This window comes from Electrophorus electricus, chromosome 11 (assembly GCF_013358815.1).
Source record: "Electrophorus electricus isolate fEleEle1 chromosome 11, fEleEle1.pri, whole genome shotgun sequence".
Taxonomy (NCBI): domain Eukaryota; kingdom Metazoa; phylum Chordata; class Actinopteri; order Gymnotiformes; family Gymnotidae; genus Electrophorus; species Electrophorus electricus.
Genome location: NC_049545.1, coordinates 4,240,001 through 4,257,773, shown reverse-complemented (window position 1 = coordinate 4,257,773; position 17,773 = coordinate 4,240,001). Strand labels below are relative to the sequence as shown.

At 39.5% G+C, this 17,773-nt stretch overlaps 1 protein-coding gene across 1 annotated transcript in view; it reads right to left on the bottom strand.

Annotated features, from left to right (window-relative positions):
- Positions 1–2,051: 2,051 nt before the first annotated feature.
- Positions 2,052–17,773, bottom strand: part of LOC113584193 (cilia- and flagella-associated protein 46) — a 47,049-nt gene continuing 31,327 nt past the window's right edge. The window contains exons 46-59 of the mRNA XM_027020963.2: positions 17,358–17,434; positions 16,902–17,065; positions 16,254–16,357; positions 15,337–15,422; positions 14,942–15,106; positions 10,618–10,697; positions 10,361–10,421; positions 10,084–10,119; positions 8,383–8,485; positions 8,164–8,276; positions 5,746–5,827; positions 5,442–5,578; positions 5,105–5,182; positions 2,052–2,860 (exon numbers count right to left, since the gene is read on the bottom strand). Coding sequence (XP_026876764.2) covers positions 2,760–2,860; positions 5,105–5,182; positions 5,442–5,578; positions 5,746–5,827; positions 8,164–8,276; positions 8,383–8,485; positions 10,084–10,119; positions 10,361–10,421; positions 10,618–10,697; positions 14,942–15,106; positions 15,337–15,422; positions 16,254–16,357; positions 16,902–17,065; positions 17,358–17,434 — 1,387 coding nt within the window. The 3' untranslated portion in view covers positions 2,052–2,759. The remainder of the gene's footprint in view (positions 2,861–5,104; positions 5,183–5,441; positions 5,579–5,745; positions 5,828–8,163; positions 8,277–8,382; positions 8,486–10,083; positions 10,120–10,360; positions 10,422–10,617; positions 10,698–14,941; positions 15,107–15,336; positions 15,423–16,253; positions 16,358–16,901; positions 17,066–17,357; positions 17,435–17,773) is intronic.

Sequence of the window (17,773 nt, the reverse complement as noted above, 5' to 3'; positions counted from 1 at the left end):
TGGAAATACTCAAATGAGGTCTAGCATTATCATAATTACATTTCAAGAGTGCTTCCCACCTTGTTTTCACTTTTTAAAACATCAATATACAATGACTGGTTAGAACCATAGGGACTGCAGGATGATGTCCTTTGTCTTAATTCAGTAGTGTTATCAAGGGCTCATTCATGTGCTTGTGAGAACTGATAAAAACAAAACTAGAAATGGCACGTCCTCAGCTATTGCACAGCGAAGGACAGATGAGACTGAAGCTGCAAATTTAAAGTTTTCACATTCTTAGTTTCTGGGGGTAAGTGAGAGGCTTCCTAGGCATATTACTCATAGTACCATGGTGCCCCAAGTAATCAAAACCTGATATCCACAAGTTAAAATATTAAAATATTCCAATTTTATAATTTTAGTGTCCTAAATGACAGTTCTTTTGGCAAGATCTACATCTGATATTAAAACAATCACGTCTCCAGGTTATTTTATGCTCCGTTCTCTAAGTATGAATATTTCATTTATAGCATATTGCAGTAATGTCACGGGCAAAGAACGTGCATACAAAAAGAAAGAGACGCGAACGCGAGCCTCCAACTGAAGCGTTTAATGGGAACGAAACCGAGCATAAAAGTGCACCAACACGAACAAACAGCAGCAATGACCGAACCGGCCACGACCACTAAACTAGCTTCAATAATGCTGAACCACCATAACCCTAGATGGTGTAGCTACTGATGTCTAACACACACCACCTGGAGGACAAGTTAAGAACAAACTTCAAAAGCCCAGATTCCCAGATTTGTTCTGAGATCAGGTTATTTTCCTGCCTGTCTGCTTTATGTGGATTTCAGTACTATACTGTTTCAACAGTACTGCCTCTCATGTTTTTCAGCAGTGCTGGGATTCTGCCACGTGATATGCCAAAACAGACATGTTGAGAGGACAGCAGTGTTCCCGTGTCAAATACTTTTAATCATACTGCACATTACATAATCAAATATTCTAAAAATATTTTAGCACATTGTTGAAGGCAGCCTCAGGTCACTAGCAATGTAACATTGTGAGAATGGGAATGTCAAATGAGATAGTTTCTGCAATGCAAAAATGCTGACAGAGCCAAAATAAGCCGATCACAACAAAGTATGTCACTATGGTAACAACTGTTTTATCAGCTGTAAACCTCTCTGACAAGAATCAAAGTTGAGATTGCATTCAATACACAGACAAAATTCCTCTATAAATCTTTTGGTTTAACTGCAGTATATGGTAAAATAAGGATAAGGTTGATGTTTTTCATGAGGTTTAAACTAATCTAACAGATGAATTAATGACTGTGTGTACTAGAACACAACACTGCAGGTTGTCTTCATTGTTCTGGTGTGTCTCCTGCCCTTTAAATGACTGCTCTTTCTGGAAGGCCCCCCAAAACATCAAACACCTCCATGCTTCAAACTGGCCTGCTTAGCCTGAAATCTTTGCTTTATATATTATTAAATTAGAAGCCAGATGTCAGTGCCTATTTAAATAGGAAATATTATTCACCCAACATGAGCTAGAGGATTTTGTGGCTGTAAGTGTGTTCTAATTAAGAGTGCTTTTGTTACATAGTGAATTTAATTTACTAAAAACAGCGGATTAAAGGATTATGGGTAAGACTCTTATTGCCCTGGATATTCTGATAAACATATCAACCTTAATTAGCATTAATAATCAACCGTAACAAGGTTACATTTAAGAACTGCTATTGTCTGTTCAACAGTTTGTTTCATGCATTTCCTTTAGGGCTGACCCACACAACAGGCTTTTAAAATTAGAATAGTTTGCAGATTTTCATCACTTAGAACACTTGTACACTAAATATAAACATATGTTTAGAAAGTAGAAGCCCAAACCTATTGTTAGATGTGTTCTATTACATTTAGAAATGTATTCATCACTCAATGTCCAGCAATCTCTGCTTGTTTTGTTTGCCTTTGTTAGAAACAGGTCCTGTTCTGTTCATTCCATTTAATAACAGTCTCCATGCAGTTATATAGTGTCAAAGAGATGAGATGGTGGCCCACATATAGAACATAAGAGTCAAGCACAGAAACAGCAAACTTTGACAAAAGTAGAAAGGGAACCACGAACAAAACAAATACATACCACAACTAAGAATGGAGATGCTGTTCTATTACAGTGTCAGTAGAGCCAGTAAGGTATTAAGAAAAAAATGTAACATGGCAACTCATATGTTCCTGACATTGACCTGTAAATCAGCAATGTAATCATCTCAAAAATGTTGTAAATCAGTTTATAAGCTCGAACACACTTCTGAGTCAATGTAATAGAAAAAGGCTCAGCACAAATACAGTTCAGCTTTGACATGACAAAGGCTTTAAATTCTACTTCACATTTAATGATTTGTCTCCACTGAACATGCCACAATCCCCAACACTCTCCCGGAATACTTTTTGGCAGGGCATAGTTGACTAAAGGTAACCTTTTCATTTGTTCCAAATGCCTCTAATAACCTCTGAAACAGTGGAATCTATTCAAAGATTATATTTATTAGGAGCAATAGATCAATCCATAAGACATGCACAGCAAAAGAGTTAGAACAACATAACAACAATTATGAGAAAACAGTAACTGCCCATGTGGGTATTTGTTTGCATCAGTGTCTTCAGACATGGGAGAAATATTGTGGTATTAGACAATTTTCAGCATTCTTTACTGCAAGGCATGCAGTGGATTAAATCCCCCACACTGAATCCAGAAACATCTCCAGACATTCAGGTAACTACTAAATTAGGAAGCCCATAGATAATGAAGTTGAAAGCTGAGGGTGAACTCCAGCATGGTGCAGCCCCTGTACTCACAGGGTATGTAGCGTCTGATGGGAGAAGAGAGAATAATCAAACAATAAATAAAAATACAACTGTCCCAGCCCGTTACACTTTAATCTGTATAGAAGTAACATATAACTTTAATTTATATAGAAGTAACATATACATATATGTTACTTCTATACAAATTAAAGCTTAAAAGGCCTTCCATTCATCACGTCTTTGTATGTAATATACAGCCTGGCCAAAAAAAGGTCACACTCTAATATTTAGTTGGACCACCTTTAGCTTTGATTAAGGCATGCATTCTCTGTGGCATCGTTTCCACAAGCTTCTGCAATGTCACAACATTTATTTCTGTGCAGAGTTGCATTAGATTTTCCCCCAAGATCTTGTATTGATGATGGGAGATTTGGACCACTGCCAAAGTCTTCTCCAGCACATCCCAAAGATTTTCAATGGGGTTCAGGTCTGGATTCTGTGGTGGCCAATCCATGTGTGAAAATGATGTCTCATGCTCCCTGAACCACTCTTTCACAATTTGAGCCCAATGAATCCTGGCATTGTCATCTTGGAATATGCCCATGCCATCAGGGAAGAAAAAATCCATTGATGGAATAACCTGGTCGTTCAGTATATTCAGGTAGTCAGCTGACCTCATTCTTTGGGCACATAACGTTGCTGAACCTAGACCTGACCAACTGCAGCAACCCCAGATCATAGCACTGCCCCCACAGGCTTGTACGGTAGGCACTAGGCATGATGGGTGCATCACTTCAGCTGCCTCTCTTCTTACCCTGATGTGCCCATCACTCTGGAACAGGGCAAATCTGGACTCATCAGACCACATGACCTCCTTCCATTGCTCCAGAGTCCAATCTTTATTCTCTCTAGCAAATTGAAGCCGGTTTGCCGGTTTTTGCCAGTGGTTTTCTTAAGGCTACACAGCTGTTTAGTCCCAATCCCTTGAGTTCCCTTCGCATTGTGTATGTAGAAATGCTCTTACTTTCACTATTAAACATAATCCTGAGTTCTACTGTTGTTTTTCTATGATTTGATTTCACCACACGTTTAAGTGATCGCTGATTACGATCATTCAAGATTTTTTTCCGACCACATTCCTTCCTCGAAGATGATGTTTCCCCACTGTCCTTCCACTTTTTAATAATGCGTGGACAGTTCTTAACCTGATTTTAGTAGTTTCAGCAATCTCCTTAGATGTTTTCTCTGCTTGATGCATGCCAATAATTATATATATATATATATATATATATATATATATATATATATATATATATATATATATATATATATATATATATGTAAAATGACAAAATTCTTCATACACATTTTCATTTCTAAATAACAAGACAGTCCTAGATGTAGTTTCCATTGCTTTGACAGCCACAACCAGATTCCAGTTGTGTAGTAAAAGAGGGCTGATGCACCTAAAATATCCTTATCTGTCCACTTCCAGTGCATCTGTGATTGCATTCATTAGCCACTGCTGCCCTTTCAGCAAGTGATCACATGCTGATTGTGTCTAAACAGTCAGATCTAATCAATCATTTTGAGTTGTGTATGACTCAGTCGACCCTGTCTCAGTTCTACAGATCGGCCACTGAAAATTTAACCTCATCCATAACTGTGTTTCAGCTCAGCTGTCTCCTGCTCGAAGACCAGACCGCAGCAGACTGTGTGTGCAGTGAAAGACTGACTGGTCAGCAACAGCTCTCAATCCAACTGCTGCATGACTTCAGGGACATGAAGCAAGCTAAAAAATCACCATGGAAGCTACACACATGGAAAACTGTGTGTTCCAGGATCACCTCTCATGTAAACAGTACTGTTCCTTTAAAACCACAGAATCTGAACTCTTTTCTTTTTACCCCAGTGACAGTCAAACCACCATACACAGAAATGATCGTTCCCTGATGAATAGTGTTATGTGATCTGTTGTATTTATTGTTTTTATTAACCCGAACTCTATTGTTTTTACTACTTTAGTAGGTTTTCGTGTTTTCTTGTTTCACATTATATGCTCTTGGGTTGATAATTTTAAAAAAGGTTTGTTTTTTTTACATTTGGGGAATAAATTGATCTGTCTCAGCATCACTTGCAGATATATTTGCATGGCACATGAATGCAATGGGATTTGGAGAGAATAGAAACACTTCATAATAATAAAAAAAGAACACACACCCATGCACAAATTCCCACATGCCCACACAACTTTCCACACCCACCCACACAAGCATACACACAAACCTCTCTGCCCTAAAATCTCTCACCTTTTTTATTGATCTGTGTCATACTCATCCGTAAAGCATGAACAGTCTGCCCAGACATCAGTCCTGTTTTCAGGAGATCTGCATAACAGTGACAAAAAAGTGTACACACACACACACACACACACACACACACACACACACACACACACACACACACACATACACACACATACACACACATACACACACACATACACACACACACACACACACACACACACACACACACACACACACACACACACACACACACACACACAAAGACAATCTATAAATGCAAGTGCTGTACTTTAATGTGAATATATGTGTTATGTTCTCTACTACACACAAAACCTACTCTCCATGATGACAGCTATGTTGCGAGCATTAGTCCTGGCACTGCTGGACCACTGGTTGAGCAGAACAGAGTGAACTCCACAGAGAGTAAGCAGATACACACATTCTAATGGTTCCTCCAGAGCCAGTTGGGTCTTACTGCACAGGGTAAGCGAGAAGTAAAGAGGAGGTGATTAGTGCTAGATGGTTCACATCAGCATTCTTAACATTACAGCAACTAAGAGTGGCAGATATGAGCCGGTAGGAGTTAATGCTGACACAAATGAAGTCTCTTACTACAGATAGAATAATGTATTTATACTCACCCCTTCTGGGCATTCTGTTGAGACTGACGCAGTATACTAGTGTCCATGTGAACTAGTTCGAAGAGTATAGCCATCTGGCATTCTAAAGAGAGGATTGAGGATAAGTTTCAAGTTTGGTTTATTCGTCACATACATAGTCATACACAGTATAACTCGCAGTGAAATGGTGGATAAGGAAAATATCACAGTGGGATAACACAGTGTACTGGATATAAGATTAGCAAAGCTGTTAAATGTGACAAGTTCATTACTGTCCAAACATAATAAATGGTAAAAGGTCTGCGTAACTTAGCATAATCAAATTAACCTCATCATTGCATACGTGCTACAAACTTTGCAGACACATTGGAAAGCCGCTCTTTGAACATTAAGTCTTACGTTTAAAATATTGTAGCTCTTTTAGAATTATGATATTTAAACATAAGGCTATTACATCCTGTTTAAAGGTAAAAAGCCATGTTAACACATATAATTGTCTGAGCAGATAATGGACAAATTGGGAATGTCCATGCAGATGGCTTAGCTGACAATTATTCAATAAAATAAACTAATGTGTAGCCAAATAAGAACAAAGGCAAATTACAATATCTACAGGTAAAATTGCCCATATAGACAACTAATAAAGCTTGTTACAGCAGTTTGACTTATTCTTTAGTTAACATTCACACCAGGTGCGACATAAGCTTTATCATAGGTGAATGACAATGCCCTTTTATGACTGCCATGTGACTATTTAAGAGAAGGTTATGAAAGGCCAAGAGAAAGAGTATGCAGGGCTAGAGAACCAAACAGTAATACAGTCACATAATAAAGCTTCATTGATTTTACCACACGGGGGGTATTTCTATTTATAAACTTTCACCCCCCCCCAATCCCCAATAAATGTTCATCCTTGTCTACTATCACAGGACGGTGTAACGATATATAGAATTACATTCTAGTGTATAAAAGATTTTCTAAAGTACGTAGTTCCAGTTCTCCATTGCTCTGTTAATGGCTCCTTCCACATATAAAGAGATAATAAATGTATTTCTTCTGAGATGTAAAAGTATTTTATCTGAGTGGGAAATGAGGATGAGGAAACAACATGTTATTTCATGAGTGTCGGTGGCCCTTTGATAAAGCCAGTTTGATTTGGATAGATAAAACGACATAGCTCTTTCAAGTCTTTCTCAAAACTTTGAGGTCTGTACTAATTACAGTTAAGGGCAATAACATGAGTGTTAAGTACCTATTTATCAAGGGGCAGTGGCAGCTCAGTGGTTAAGGCACTTGATTTGTAATTGGAAAGTTGCTGCTTCAAGCTCCACCACTGCCAAGTTGCCACTGTTGGGCCCCTGAGCGAGGCCCTTAACCCTCAGTTGCTCAAGTTTTACTCAGTCATAATTGTAAGTCGCTTTGGATAAACGCGTCTGCTAAAATGTAAATGTCAAAAGTAATACTGATGGTGCAGTATTCACTTGTGATAGAATTAAATGGGGTCTATTTTCACAACCATTTTTATGAATAGAGAAGAAATGATTGGTCAAAAATATTCAAAGAGCTTGAAATCCATCTATACCTAAGATTTATTGTTTGGCACTGACTGACATTATTAGTTAACAATGCTTCTAAGGGCTCTACTTGGATTGTAGTTTTGATATTTGCATAAAAAATGTTGTACTTTTTGTTGTATGTTGTACAAAAGATTCATTTAGTGATATGGGATATGGGAATGTTATTTGCTCTGCAAGCATTCTCAATGGATATGAATAATTGATGTGCTTAAACAATGTATTGTCAATAGCTCAATTTCACAATTATGTATTCTAAGTCCAGCAGCTCTGTATCACTGTCTTGATCAATAGAAGCGATCCATGCAATCAATATATCACCTGGTTGCATAAAAACAAACCATTATGTTTTGCCACATGTATAGTACAATAATTATTTTCAGGATGCAAATAGTTCTCAATTTTAAATGTCTTGCTTTTACTAAGCATTCTATTGTTATTTGAAACCAAACAAATCATTCTAGTAGTCTATATTTTCACATGGTGATCAATTTGCTGTCTGCACTGACTAAATGTGACGTGCTGTATTTTTTAACTTGTTATTCATCCTTTCTTTAAAAATAAAGAGTAAGAGAGATAAGCACTGCAGCTTTCTTTTTGTTAGCTGATCTTGTGCAGATGAGTTTTGAAATGATTAGTAAATGACTGGATTAATGTGGAAACCTTTTCAAATACACTTTTGTTAATTATGAAAGTTTTAAGTTGTACTCAGTCTGCTAGAATGCTTAAGTACTCTGGTCACCAACTTAATTTCTGGTAACTTAGTGGAGGCTTTAAGAAGTGAAATAAATAACTACTGGAAAAATAACTTTTAAAATCCTTGTTGAATGAAATAACAAAAAAGATGGAGGATGTAAAGACATACCAGTTAAGTTAAAGGTGGCTAGTCTGGCAGGCGGGATGTAGGCAAGAAAGCGCTCAGCACCGTAGAAGATAAAAGAACTGCAGTTTGTTAGCAGATGCTCCAGTTCTGCAGGACTGAGAAAGAATACACTAGCATTATTTAGATACGCCACTGACATCATATTTCAGAAAGGTGCAGCGTGTCTTCGCATGCAGAAACACATACGTGTGTGCTGCTCACCTATAGGCATGCTCATTGCCAATGACCCCTTCCCAGGTAGCTGTGAACTGTGGTGAGTATAACTCTAGAAGTTTCCTCATTCTGTCTGCTGGATTGGTCCAATCTGCAGTATCGGAAACCCATCAAACAATTCAATTAATATCTATAGTTCATGAAGAAAAAGTTGCAAACAAAAATGAGAGTGAATTGGTGGCATGGGAATGTCACTCTTTAATGTCTGGCCTCTAAATCATCAAGAGCTAGATGTCAGTTATGGAAGTAGCATGTAAATGTGGGAATAAACCTTCAGGGATCCTCATTATTCCAAGCTATAATTACAGCATCTGACACTGCTATCTAATCTATATACTGAAAAAATGGCTTAATAAAATTGCTTAGAAACGGTTTTATCAAGATCAACCACCCCTTTAATGTGCTAGTGGAGTTTAGGCACCAATGCATGATTAGAAGTGAAGATAGGGATAGTGCCATGTCTTGGACAGCCCCAACACACAGCTTAGCAAACAGAACATAAATCAAAGTGAGAGGTCTACTGGCTCGGCCAGCTTTCTGCAATAAGGCCACTCTGCAGGCTTCTCATATAAAAATGCTGTAGACATGGTCCTATAAATCCAGCACAGCACAGGGCCCCTCTTTTAATCACAGCAAGGGTAAGCAGAGAGCAATAAACATAAATATGAGTGAAACTAAATCCCCACAAGGCTGTCTCTATTGGTTATTTAAGCTTTCAATTGTGATATTCTTTATGAACAGTGCAGAACAGAATAAGAAAGCTAAAAGAATCAGTTCAATGAACTGTTCAGGGTCCTGTTTCACAAAAGCATCAAGTGTTAAGATCTTAAATGGAAAAGAGAGTGGTCAGTGTTATTCTCATGCTACCATTAAACTAAGGATTTTTTGTTATGAAGTTGTTGGGAAACCTGGCCCAGTTATCTTCCATTAAAGTATGCAAGAACAAAGAGATACTGTCATTTATATTTACATTTACAGCATTTAGCAGATGCTCTTATCCAGAACAACTTACAAAAGTGCTTTGTCATTTACTCATACAGTAAATGATAAATGTTATCTTTGGTATATCCAGCAACTGGACTTTGTGTGATCTGTGGTTTAGCAGAAATGGTGAAAGCTTCTTAAGAATTTGTCATTCATAGAAATTCAGTGCATTTCTAGCAGAAAAGACATTCGCTGGGCAAGTTTTCCAAATAGTTTGTAGGCATGGAAATGATCTGACTGTACTTTTGAAGACCTGGAAACCCCAGGATGCAACAACCTCGGACAGTTTTTCAGCTCCAGTTGTTTGAATATAGGGGTTGCCCTAATAGGAGACTTTTTTCCCATTACTTTTGGAGGTCAACAACCCTTTACCTATTTTCATCCCCCCACCCAGACCACCGCCAACTGGTGGATAACGAGTTTGACATGCATGCCATCTCATCTGTATATAACCCAGTGAAACAGTTAAGTCATGACTGACTTCATTTACATGGTGTCATTCAATAAAACTGTAGCTTGCTGTGTAATTTATTGTCTAACATTAAGTGCTGTAGCATCATTCGGAATCGCAACCTCACTAATTCTTAATAGTGAAAAGTCTCCCTCAAAGCATGAGTGTACAACTGCAAATTAGTTAATTTAAGATCTTGTATAGGCTCCTATTTATTTAGAGCATATTGGTTCTTGACAGCACAAACATCTTACCACTATCTCCTCCATCGTTGTATGGATAAGCAATATCTGTAAATGTGTTAAAAAATTACTGGCGTAATTCACCTTTATGACCAAACTGAAATTGCCCACACATTACAGAAATATTGCCAGTTAGAACACAGAAAAATGTATGACTCATATATGGGCCTGTCAACATGAGATCTTTACCACAGCAAATCCACAGCAAAAGTACTAATGCAGTGGTGATATATCACATGAGCCCCCCCACCAAAAGAAAGCAGAGAACAGTGTCAAATGGTCAGGATACATCTGAAGTTGTGTGCGTTTACTGGGAGAGCATGAGGAGGCAAGACACGGTTCACTGGTGCCTGAAGGCGAGAGAGAAAATACGTTAAGCGAAACTTTAGACATACTCACTTCAGAAGTGAGGGACAGGTATCCACAAACAGCATCATTAAGGAAAGCACATTTAATAATTAATTAAGCAGTTGAGCGCTTTGGAGATAGGTAAAGTAATATTCCATCACTATATCAGCTGCTGGCAGATTCATTTAGCTGGCTCACCACTTTGATGGCTTTGCTTTGATCTTCCTTCCCCTTGGCTGCCTTTCCACTTTTGGTCTCCTTTTTATTGTCACTTTCAACTGCCATAAACAGGAAGTAGTGTTAGAACCAAAAATGACTGTCTGGGTGGGAAGCTGAAATGACACATCATTAGCCTTTTGCATCAAACAACATTAATAATAACAAAACCATTACTAACTCTCAGACCACAAATGACATTTGGCATCAGTGATTGAGTTTGGAGGTTTGGAGTTGTAGCTGCGGTGCGTGTCTAATCCCAGCGCAGGTATTCATCAATCAAATAAAGAATATTAAGAATATTCACATACCAAAGAATCCAACATTTCAAATGGTGCAGACAAAGGACTGGGGCAGGGGGGAAGATTATAAAAAAAGGAAACAGTAATAAAATGTTTAAATAAAACATGGAGGAAAGTACACTATATAGAAATAACATATTTAATTGCAAACGTCTGTTGTCTTTTTGCCTACTGTATCCAGCATTTTCCAAGTAACTATATTGAATATCAAGTACCTGCTTTGGTGAGCAACTCTTATATCTTCCTGTCATAATGGTAAACTACTGTCAAAATTATGGTAATGGGGGTTCAAGGTAAGGAGGTTTCATTCTTCTTGTTTTAAGTGTTAGTGTGACTATCTATTGGGGGAAAAACAAACATAATGGGTACAAATGTGTATACAAGCTCCACACAATTCCACATCTTTGCACATGCACACACAAACAAATACACAATGCTTATCTTCAGTGTTAAACTTGTATCTGATCTGGCGTTGCACTCATTTGAATTGAACCTTTGGGTTCACTGGCAGTGTGGTTGTGTAAATCACTGTGTTCACTGGGGATGGCATGGTGGTGGGTTTAACTAAATGATCCAACCTTTTAAAAACATGCGAGCACAATGATTTTTGAATGAAGAAATACATACACATATCACCTATTTGCATAGATCATAAATCACAACTTTCAGATGAGATCCAGCTCAGAAAGTGACTAATAGCAAGTAGTGCTTCAATTTCGAATCTGATACATATACCTGTATGTAGATAAAATGATAATGATAATGAATCCACTGCAATGTCAGCATTATTGTAATAATGCTCAAGAGTTATAGAGTTTATTGGAGACAAATGACTAATGGGCCCTTCTCTCTAATTTAACTTTAAGTGGATTACTGGTTACAAGTACCATTTTAGGCAGGTCCCTGGTCCAAAAGCTCTGGTTATTTTACAATACTTAATCATCATGTAACCACGTTTTCTGCATATGTTACTTTAAATGAATTCCACAATCTAATGGAAACTATTCAGGCCTACAGTTCCAGATTATGTTCCAGATTATGCCTGGAGTGTACTAATCAATTTGGTATAATAATCTAAAAAAAGTGGGCTTTGTGGTGGCCTGAGTACTGTCATACTGGCAGAAATAGCTGGAGCAATAACCGTATTCCGTCCACAGCCTACCAGACACACTGACGTCAACCAGCATCCAGAGCCCTGTAGCATAGCGCTGTTTGGATCCCAGACATACTCAGTGGCCCAGGTCCTATTCTCCCTCATCATAAGATACATTAAGTGAAGTATGCACTGGTGATGTAATGGTGTTGGAATGATAGTAACAGAGTTTCTGAGATGTAGTTATGCCTGATACTTTATGTTTCAGGTGGAGTTTACTATTGTTGCTGTATTTGTTTCTTTAAAACAAATAAATATGATTCTTTTGTGAGATATCTTTATAGATTATATTTATAAAACTCCATTCTTGTTAACAGGAATATATTCTAATTTACTTGTAATTTAAATTTGTGCTGTGTGTTAAATATTGGTTAAATAAATGGGACAATTTTCCAGTTCAATAGTATGTTTCCAGAAATGTTTGGCCTTTGATGAGTCAGAGAATAGAGTAAAGCTTCTTAATTGAATGTAAGTGAGGACCTTCATCTTCTAATCTGACAAAGAACACGCACAAGGCAAGTTACATATACACAGTATAAGATGTAAAAATATTCTATGCCATTAGAACTCCATTAGACTTTCACATATTGCCCTGCCTACTTTCTTCATCCTAGGAACCACAAGACAAGCTCTTCTCAAGGGGTCATCAGGTAAGCACCTCGTTTTGTCAGTGTTTCACTGAATTAAGAACACGGCCACCATGGCACAGCTCCCTTCCCCTTGACTCCCCCCCAAGTCTGTGTGATGTCTTGTTGATGTTTGTGTGCGTGTGTGTGTGTCTCCTTATCACCACGTCCCTCCCTTGTTAATCGGGTATGTGTCAGACCTGTCCGTTATTGTCCTTGTTAGTGTATGCATTTACGATTCTGTTTTGTGATTGTCCTTTGTTGGTGTTTCATCCCGTGTATGCTGGGTTTCAGCTAGCCCCGTGTGCTTTTGATAGTTATCACTTGTTGCATTCTTGTCCTGTTTTCGCCAGCGTTTTTGTTTTTTTTGTGTTCAATAAACGTTTTTGTGATAACGACAGCTTGCCTTTGCTTCCTGCTTCTGCCTCCTCAACAACTGCCATCCCTGGTCACTAAGGTTGCACCCAACCCCACCAACACTATTCATGCATGCTAAGCGCCTCCAGTTCCATATGGGCTTTATGTTTCAAGTTTCAAGTTTCAAGTTTGGTTTATTTGTCACATACATAGTCATACACAGTATAAGTCGCAGTGAAATGGCTGAGAGTGAAATATGAAATGGTTATGCACTATGCCCATAGCGCACACAACCTGTAAAATTCATGATGGCCTTCCCAGTGACTAAGGTCGTTCCTAGCCCCACTGGCACCGTTAATGCTGCCAGTTCCACATAGCTTTCACCTAGCAAGCTTTACACAACCCCCCCCCCCCCCCCATATATACCATGGCATATTTGAATTTCAAAAGATTATAGGGATGTAAATCCTGACTGCAGTCCCTATTACAGAACTCTCGTTAGCAGAGTATTATTAACTGGGGGCTTTGTGAGCAAGGATGAGGAGTAAAAAGAGATTAGTGAGCTTCAGATGGAAAGTCATCAGGATGCAGTAAGACTTTCTTAAAATAGTCTCATTTTTATGACCCACAGTAATGTTCTACTTCAATTTTCTCAGTTGGATTGGTTATTTGTATTTTAATCTTGTAAACATTGTGCAAACAAACCAGAATCTTTAAGGAACTGAAACTCCAGAATGTGCATAGGGATTGAGTGCAAATATGACTATGTTATCTAAAAGAGAATCCTATCTATGTCCCATATAGCAGGGTTAAATAAAGAAGTTAACCTATCCATTATGTTACACACTGGGAAGATTGTCATTTTCTCAGTAGGAGTTATCAAACAGCAATGGATAATGTATTGATATAAAAAAAATTGTTTTCAAGTCATACTGCCTAATCAAATAATAGGTTAAAGAACACTATAAGTAGGAAAAAAGACATGAAATAGCCTATTTTCAGACAATGCCATGCTGACACTGATACTGAGATACTTTTGGAATTCAGGTAACAGGAGCCTTTGTGGAAAATCTGCATCACAGGGAAGCAAAGAGGTGCAGAATCTGAAGTACTAGATAACCAAAGCAGTAAAACAACAGCTGCCAAAGACCTCTTACAACACTGCAACATCTACAGTATATTTACAGAATTTGGCAGACATCCTTATCCAGAGTTACATATATATTCAATACTGAGTGTGCACCCAGGGACTGGAATTCATGACCTCGCTCTTCCAAGCACTTTACTCTACCTGCTCTAGCAGTTGAGTGACAAAAGCTTAAAGCATTGGTGCTTCAGGAAGTCTTACATGTACTTTCATATGATCCATCCTGTAGCAGTTAAACATGTCACAGAAAAAGCACTCATCCTAAAATTCTTTGAGAATATGTCTCAGAGACCTCGTTCAGAGAAATTCTTTCCTAGAGAACTTTTTCTGATGTAGTAGATCATGTGCCCATGTTTATGATGTGCATGAGCAACTGTTTTTTCCTCAGACATTCTAATAGTAGTCATAGTTGTTCCATTATATCAGTAAAAGCTTTTGAAAAACTGGGATATACTGCTCACTCTGCATTTCAAATGTGAAACACAAATATTACACATTTTGTCCTAAAACTGAAGAAAAATTTTAGAATGCATGGGAACATGCAATTTGTGGATCACATTGTAAGCCTTCTGTTTTAGGGTTTAGAAGATCAGTAGATTCACAGTTTATCTGCAGAACAGTGTTGCATGTGGAAAGGAGTTCAGTGGAAAGTTGTGCTCCAAGAGTTACCATCCTGGAGCCTGCAGTATTGGACTGCCTCAGGAAGGTGCTGCTGCCTTACCTGCCTCATCTCTCTGGAGGCGTGAGTGGAAAACCTGCAGGGAGAAGTCCCGTGACACTGAGTCGATTCCCTCGCCCTGTAGAATGGCCAGAGCCTCTAATGGCAGCTCCAACAGCATCCTGTCTGCTAAAATCACCACGCTCTCCCCATACTCTGGAGAAGATGCTTCAGAAAAGAAGTGTGCGCATACACACACATTAGGTCTCCATACATAAAGCTTCCATGCCTGATCTATCCTGGAGAGAACACTCTAGCCAGAAAAGGTCAGGAAGTCAGTCTGTGTTATCTATAGTTATACTTTGGTTTAGTTTGACATTTTAGTGTGAAGTTGAGCTGTGCTGACACTGGGTCTGGGTGTTGTGTAAACATGCATGTAGCAGGGGTGCCGTGACTACCAGGCGGAGGTTTGTCTGTGTTGCCTCTCTCCATCTTGTCTTTGGGCCGTGGTGCCTCATCTATCGGGATGGATGGAGGACGCTGGCTGAGAGAGGGAGATAAGGAAGGATGGAGTGACAGGAGGGAGAATATCCCAAAGACAGGAGGAAATAAAAGTGAAAATGGGTCTGTGAGAGGAGGGAGGAGAGACAGCCCTGGGGAAAGTGAGGATTCACTCAGGTCAAGAGCTCCTATAGGCATGTACATACATCTACACACACACACACACACACACACACGCGCGCGCGCGCACGCGCACACACACACGCACGCGCACACACACGCACGCACGCAGGCACATACACACGCACACACACGTACGCACATACACACGCACACACACACACACACGCACACACACATGCACACACACACGCACGCGCACACACACAGGCACATACACACGCACACACACGTGCACGCACATACACACGCACACACACACGCACGCACACACACACACACACGCACGCAGGCACATACACATGCACACACACATGTACGCACATACACACACACACACGAACGCGCACACACACACATGCACGCACACGCGCACACACACGCATGCACGCAGGTACATACACACGCACACACACATGCACGCACATACACATGCACACACACACACACACACACACACTGCTTATATTTACTGAGACCTGTGGATCGATGCAAAGTTCTTCCTGAGTCACATGATTTCACCCAGAACAAAAATCCAAACAAACAGTGACACACATTATCATCTAGAACTTCAGATGCACGCACTGGGTTAAATCTGAGGGGACATTGAATTTTCTTACTTCTCTGTGTGTGTGTGTGTGCGTGTGTGTGTGTGTGTGTGTGTGTGTGTGCGTGCGTGTGTCCCTGAGTATACCTGAAGCATGAGAGGCTGAACTGTGAGAGGACAGGATGCAGATAGTCCTCCATTTCCTCTACTATGGCTTGAAAATGTACACTCAACTCTGTGTCAGTGCCTTCCTGCACAGAGTATAGGGGAGAGAGACATGTAAAGAGGGAGGAGAGAAAAGAGAATATGTTTACTCACTGTATGCAAAAATGCTCTCTTAGGAGTGTCACACAATGACAGCAGTAATGTTTAATACAGTTTCATACAGTGTTGTTTTGACAAAGCAATTATTGTGAAACAAAACAAGGTTAAGTGCACAATGTCATCTTTAATCTGAGGGTATTCACATCTATATTGGCTAAACTAGACAAATTAACATTATCTTAAATCATAAATAACAGCCAATACAGACATAAGTACCCTTGAGTGAAAGCAGAGAATTTAATATAATGGTCACTGCTGGTGTCAAATCCAATGTGCATGAGCCAAAACAAAAATTGTCAGTGTTCAATTGCTTAAGTGCTGCAGCGTATCCATCATCTTTCTATCATATCTACAAATAGGGAGCAGTATCATGACTACAAATGGAAAGCATTAGTAACTGTGAGTGTGTTTGTTTGTGTGTGTGTGTGTGTGCATGCATGCATGTGTGTGTGTCTGTATGTGAGTGAGTACAAGCTGCATGTTAAGGTCTTCCACTGCTGCAGTTCTGTTTTTGCGTGATTCTTTGAGCTGGGTGTGTGTAGCCAGGTGTCTTAAGGCTTGGGCCTGGTCTCGGAGCCGGAGCAGGACAGACGGTTGGACCTGAGCCTTAGCCACTCTGGTGCAGACTAACCCACCTGCAGCAGAACACAAACCTGCCGTGAGACTCACAGAGACCCAGTAACAGAGGTCACTGAGCCTGCTCAGTGGGGATGAAGCAGGGTGCTCGGCCCAGGGCCAGGCATTCAGCCTCCACTGAGCAATCCCAGCACTGGATTACAACTTTTCCCTGACACATTAAAAAAATAAACTGACGTTTATGCACTCTGTTCAAACACACATGACCGTATACATACAGGACATATGCTTGAACAGGAAATGGTGGTAAGGAAGTGTTGAAAGCCCCAAGGGAAGAGAGAGGACTCTCACTTGCTGTCTGCAAACTCTTTCCTTTCTGACTCTCCGTGGCTTTTGTTTTCTCATAGAAAGCCGCATACAGTACTGATCTGAAGAGAGAAGAGAATGCTTGCTGATTTAGAGCCAAATTTTAACATGGCAGAAATGTCCTCTTCAGTACATATTCATTACTACTATGAAAGGAGATGTGAATGGTGCTTGAGCAGTGTCAGAAGAATGTGATGGAGCACAAATAAGCATGTTATGTGTGTGCATGTGCACGTGTAATACAGTGAATATACACATCATTGAGAACTGGTTGAAGAAATAACTGTAGCACACGCTCAGTGCATCTTCATAACTCCTGCATCACTGAGAGTGCCACCTCGTACTTCAGCACAGGAACTGGGAGCGTTACTGACACAGACAACTGTCTGGACAATTTAACC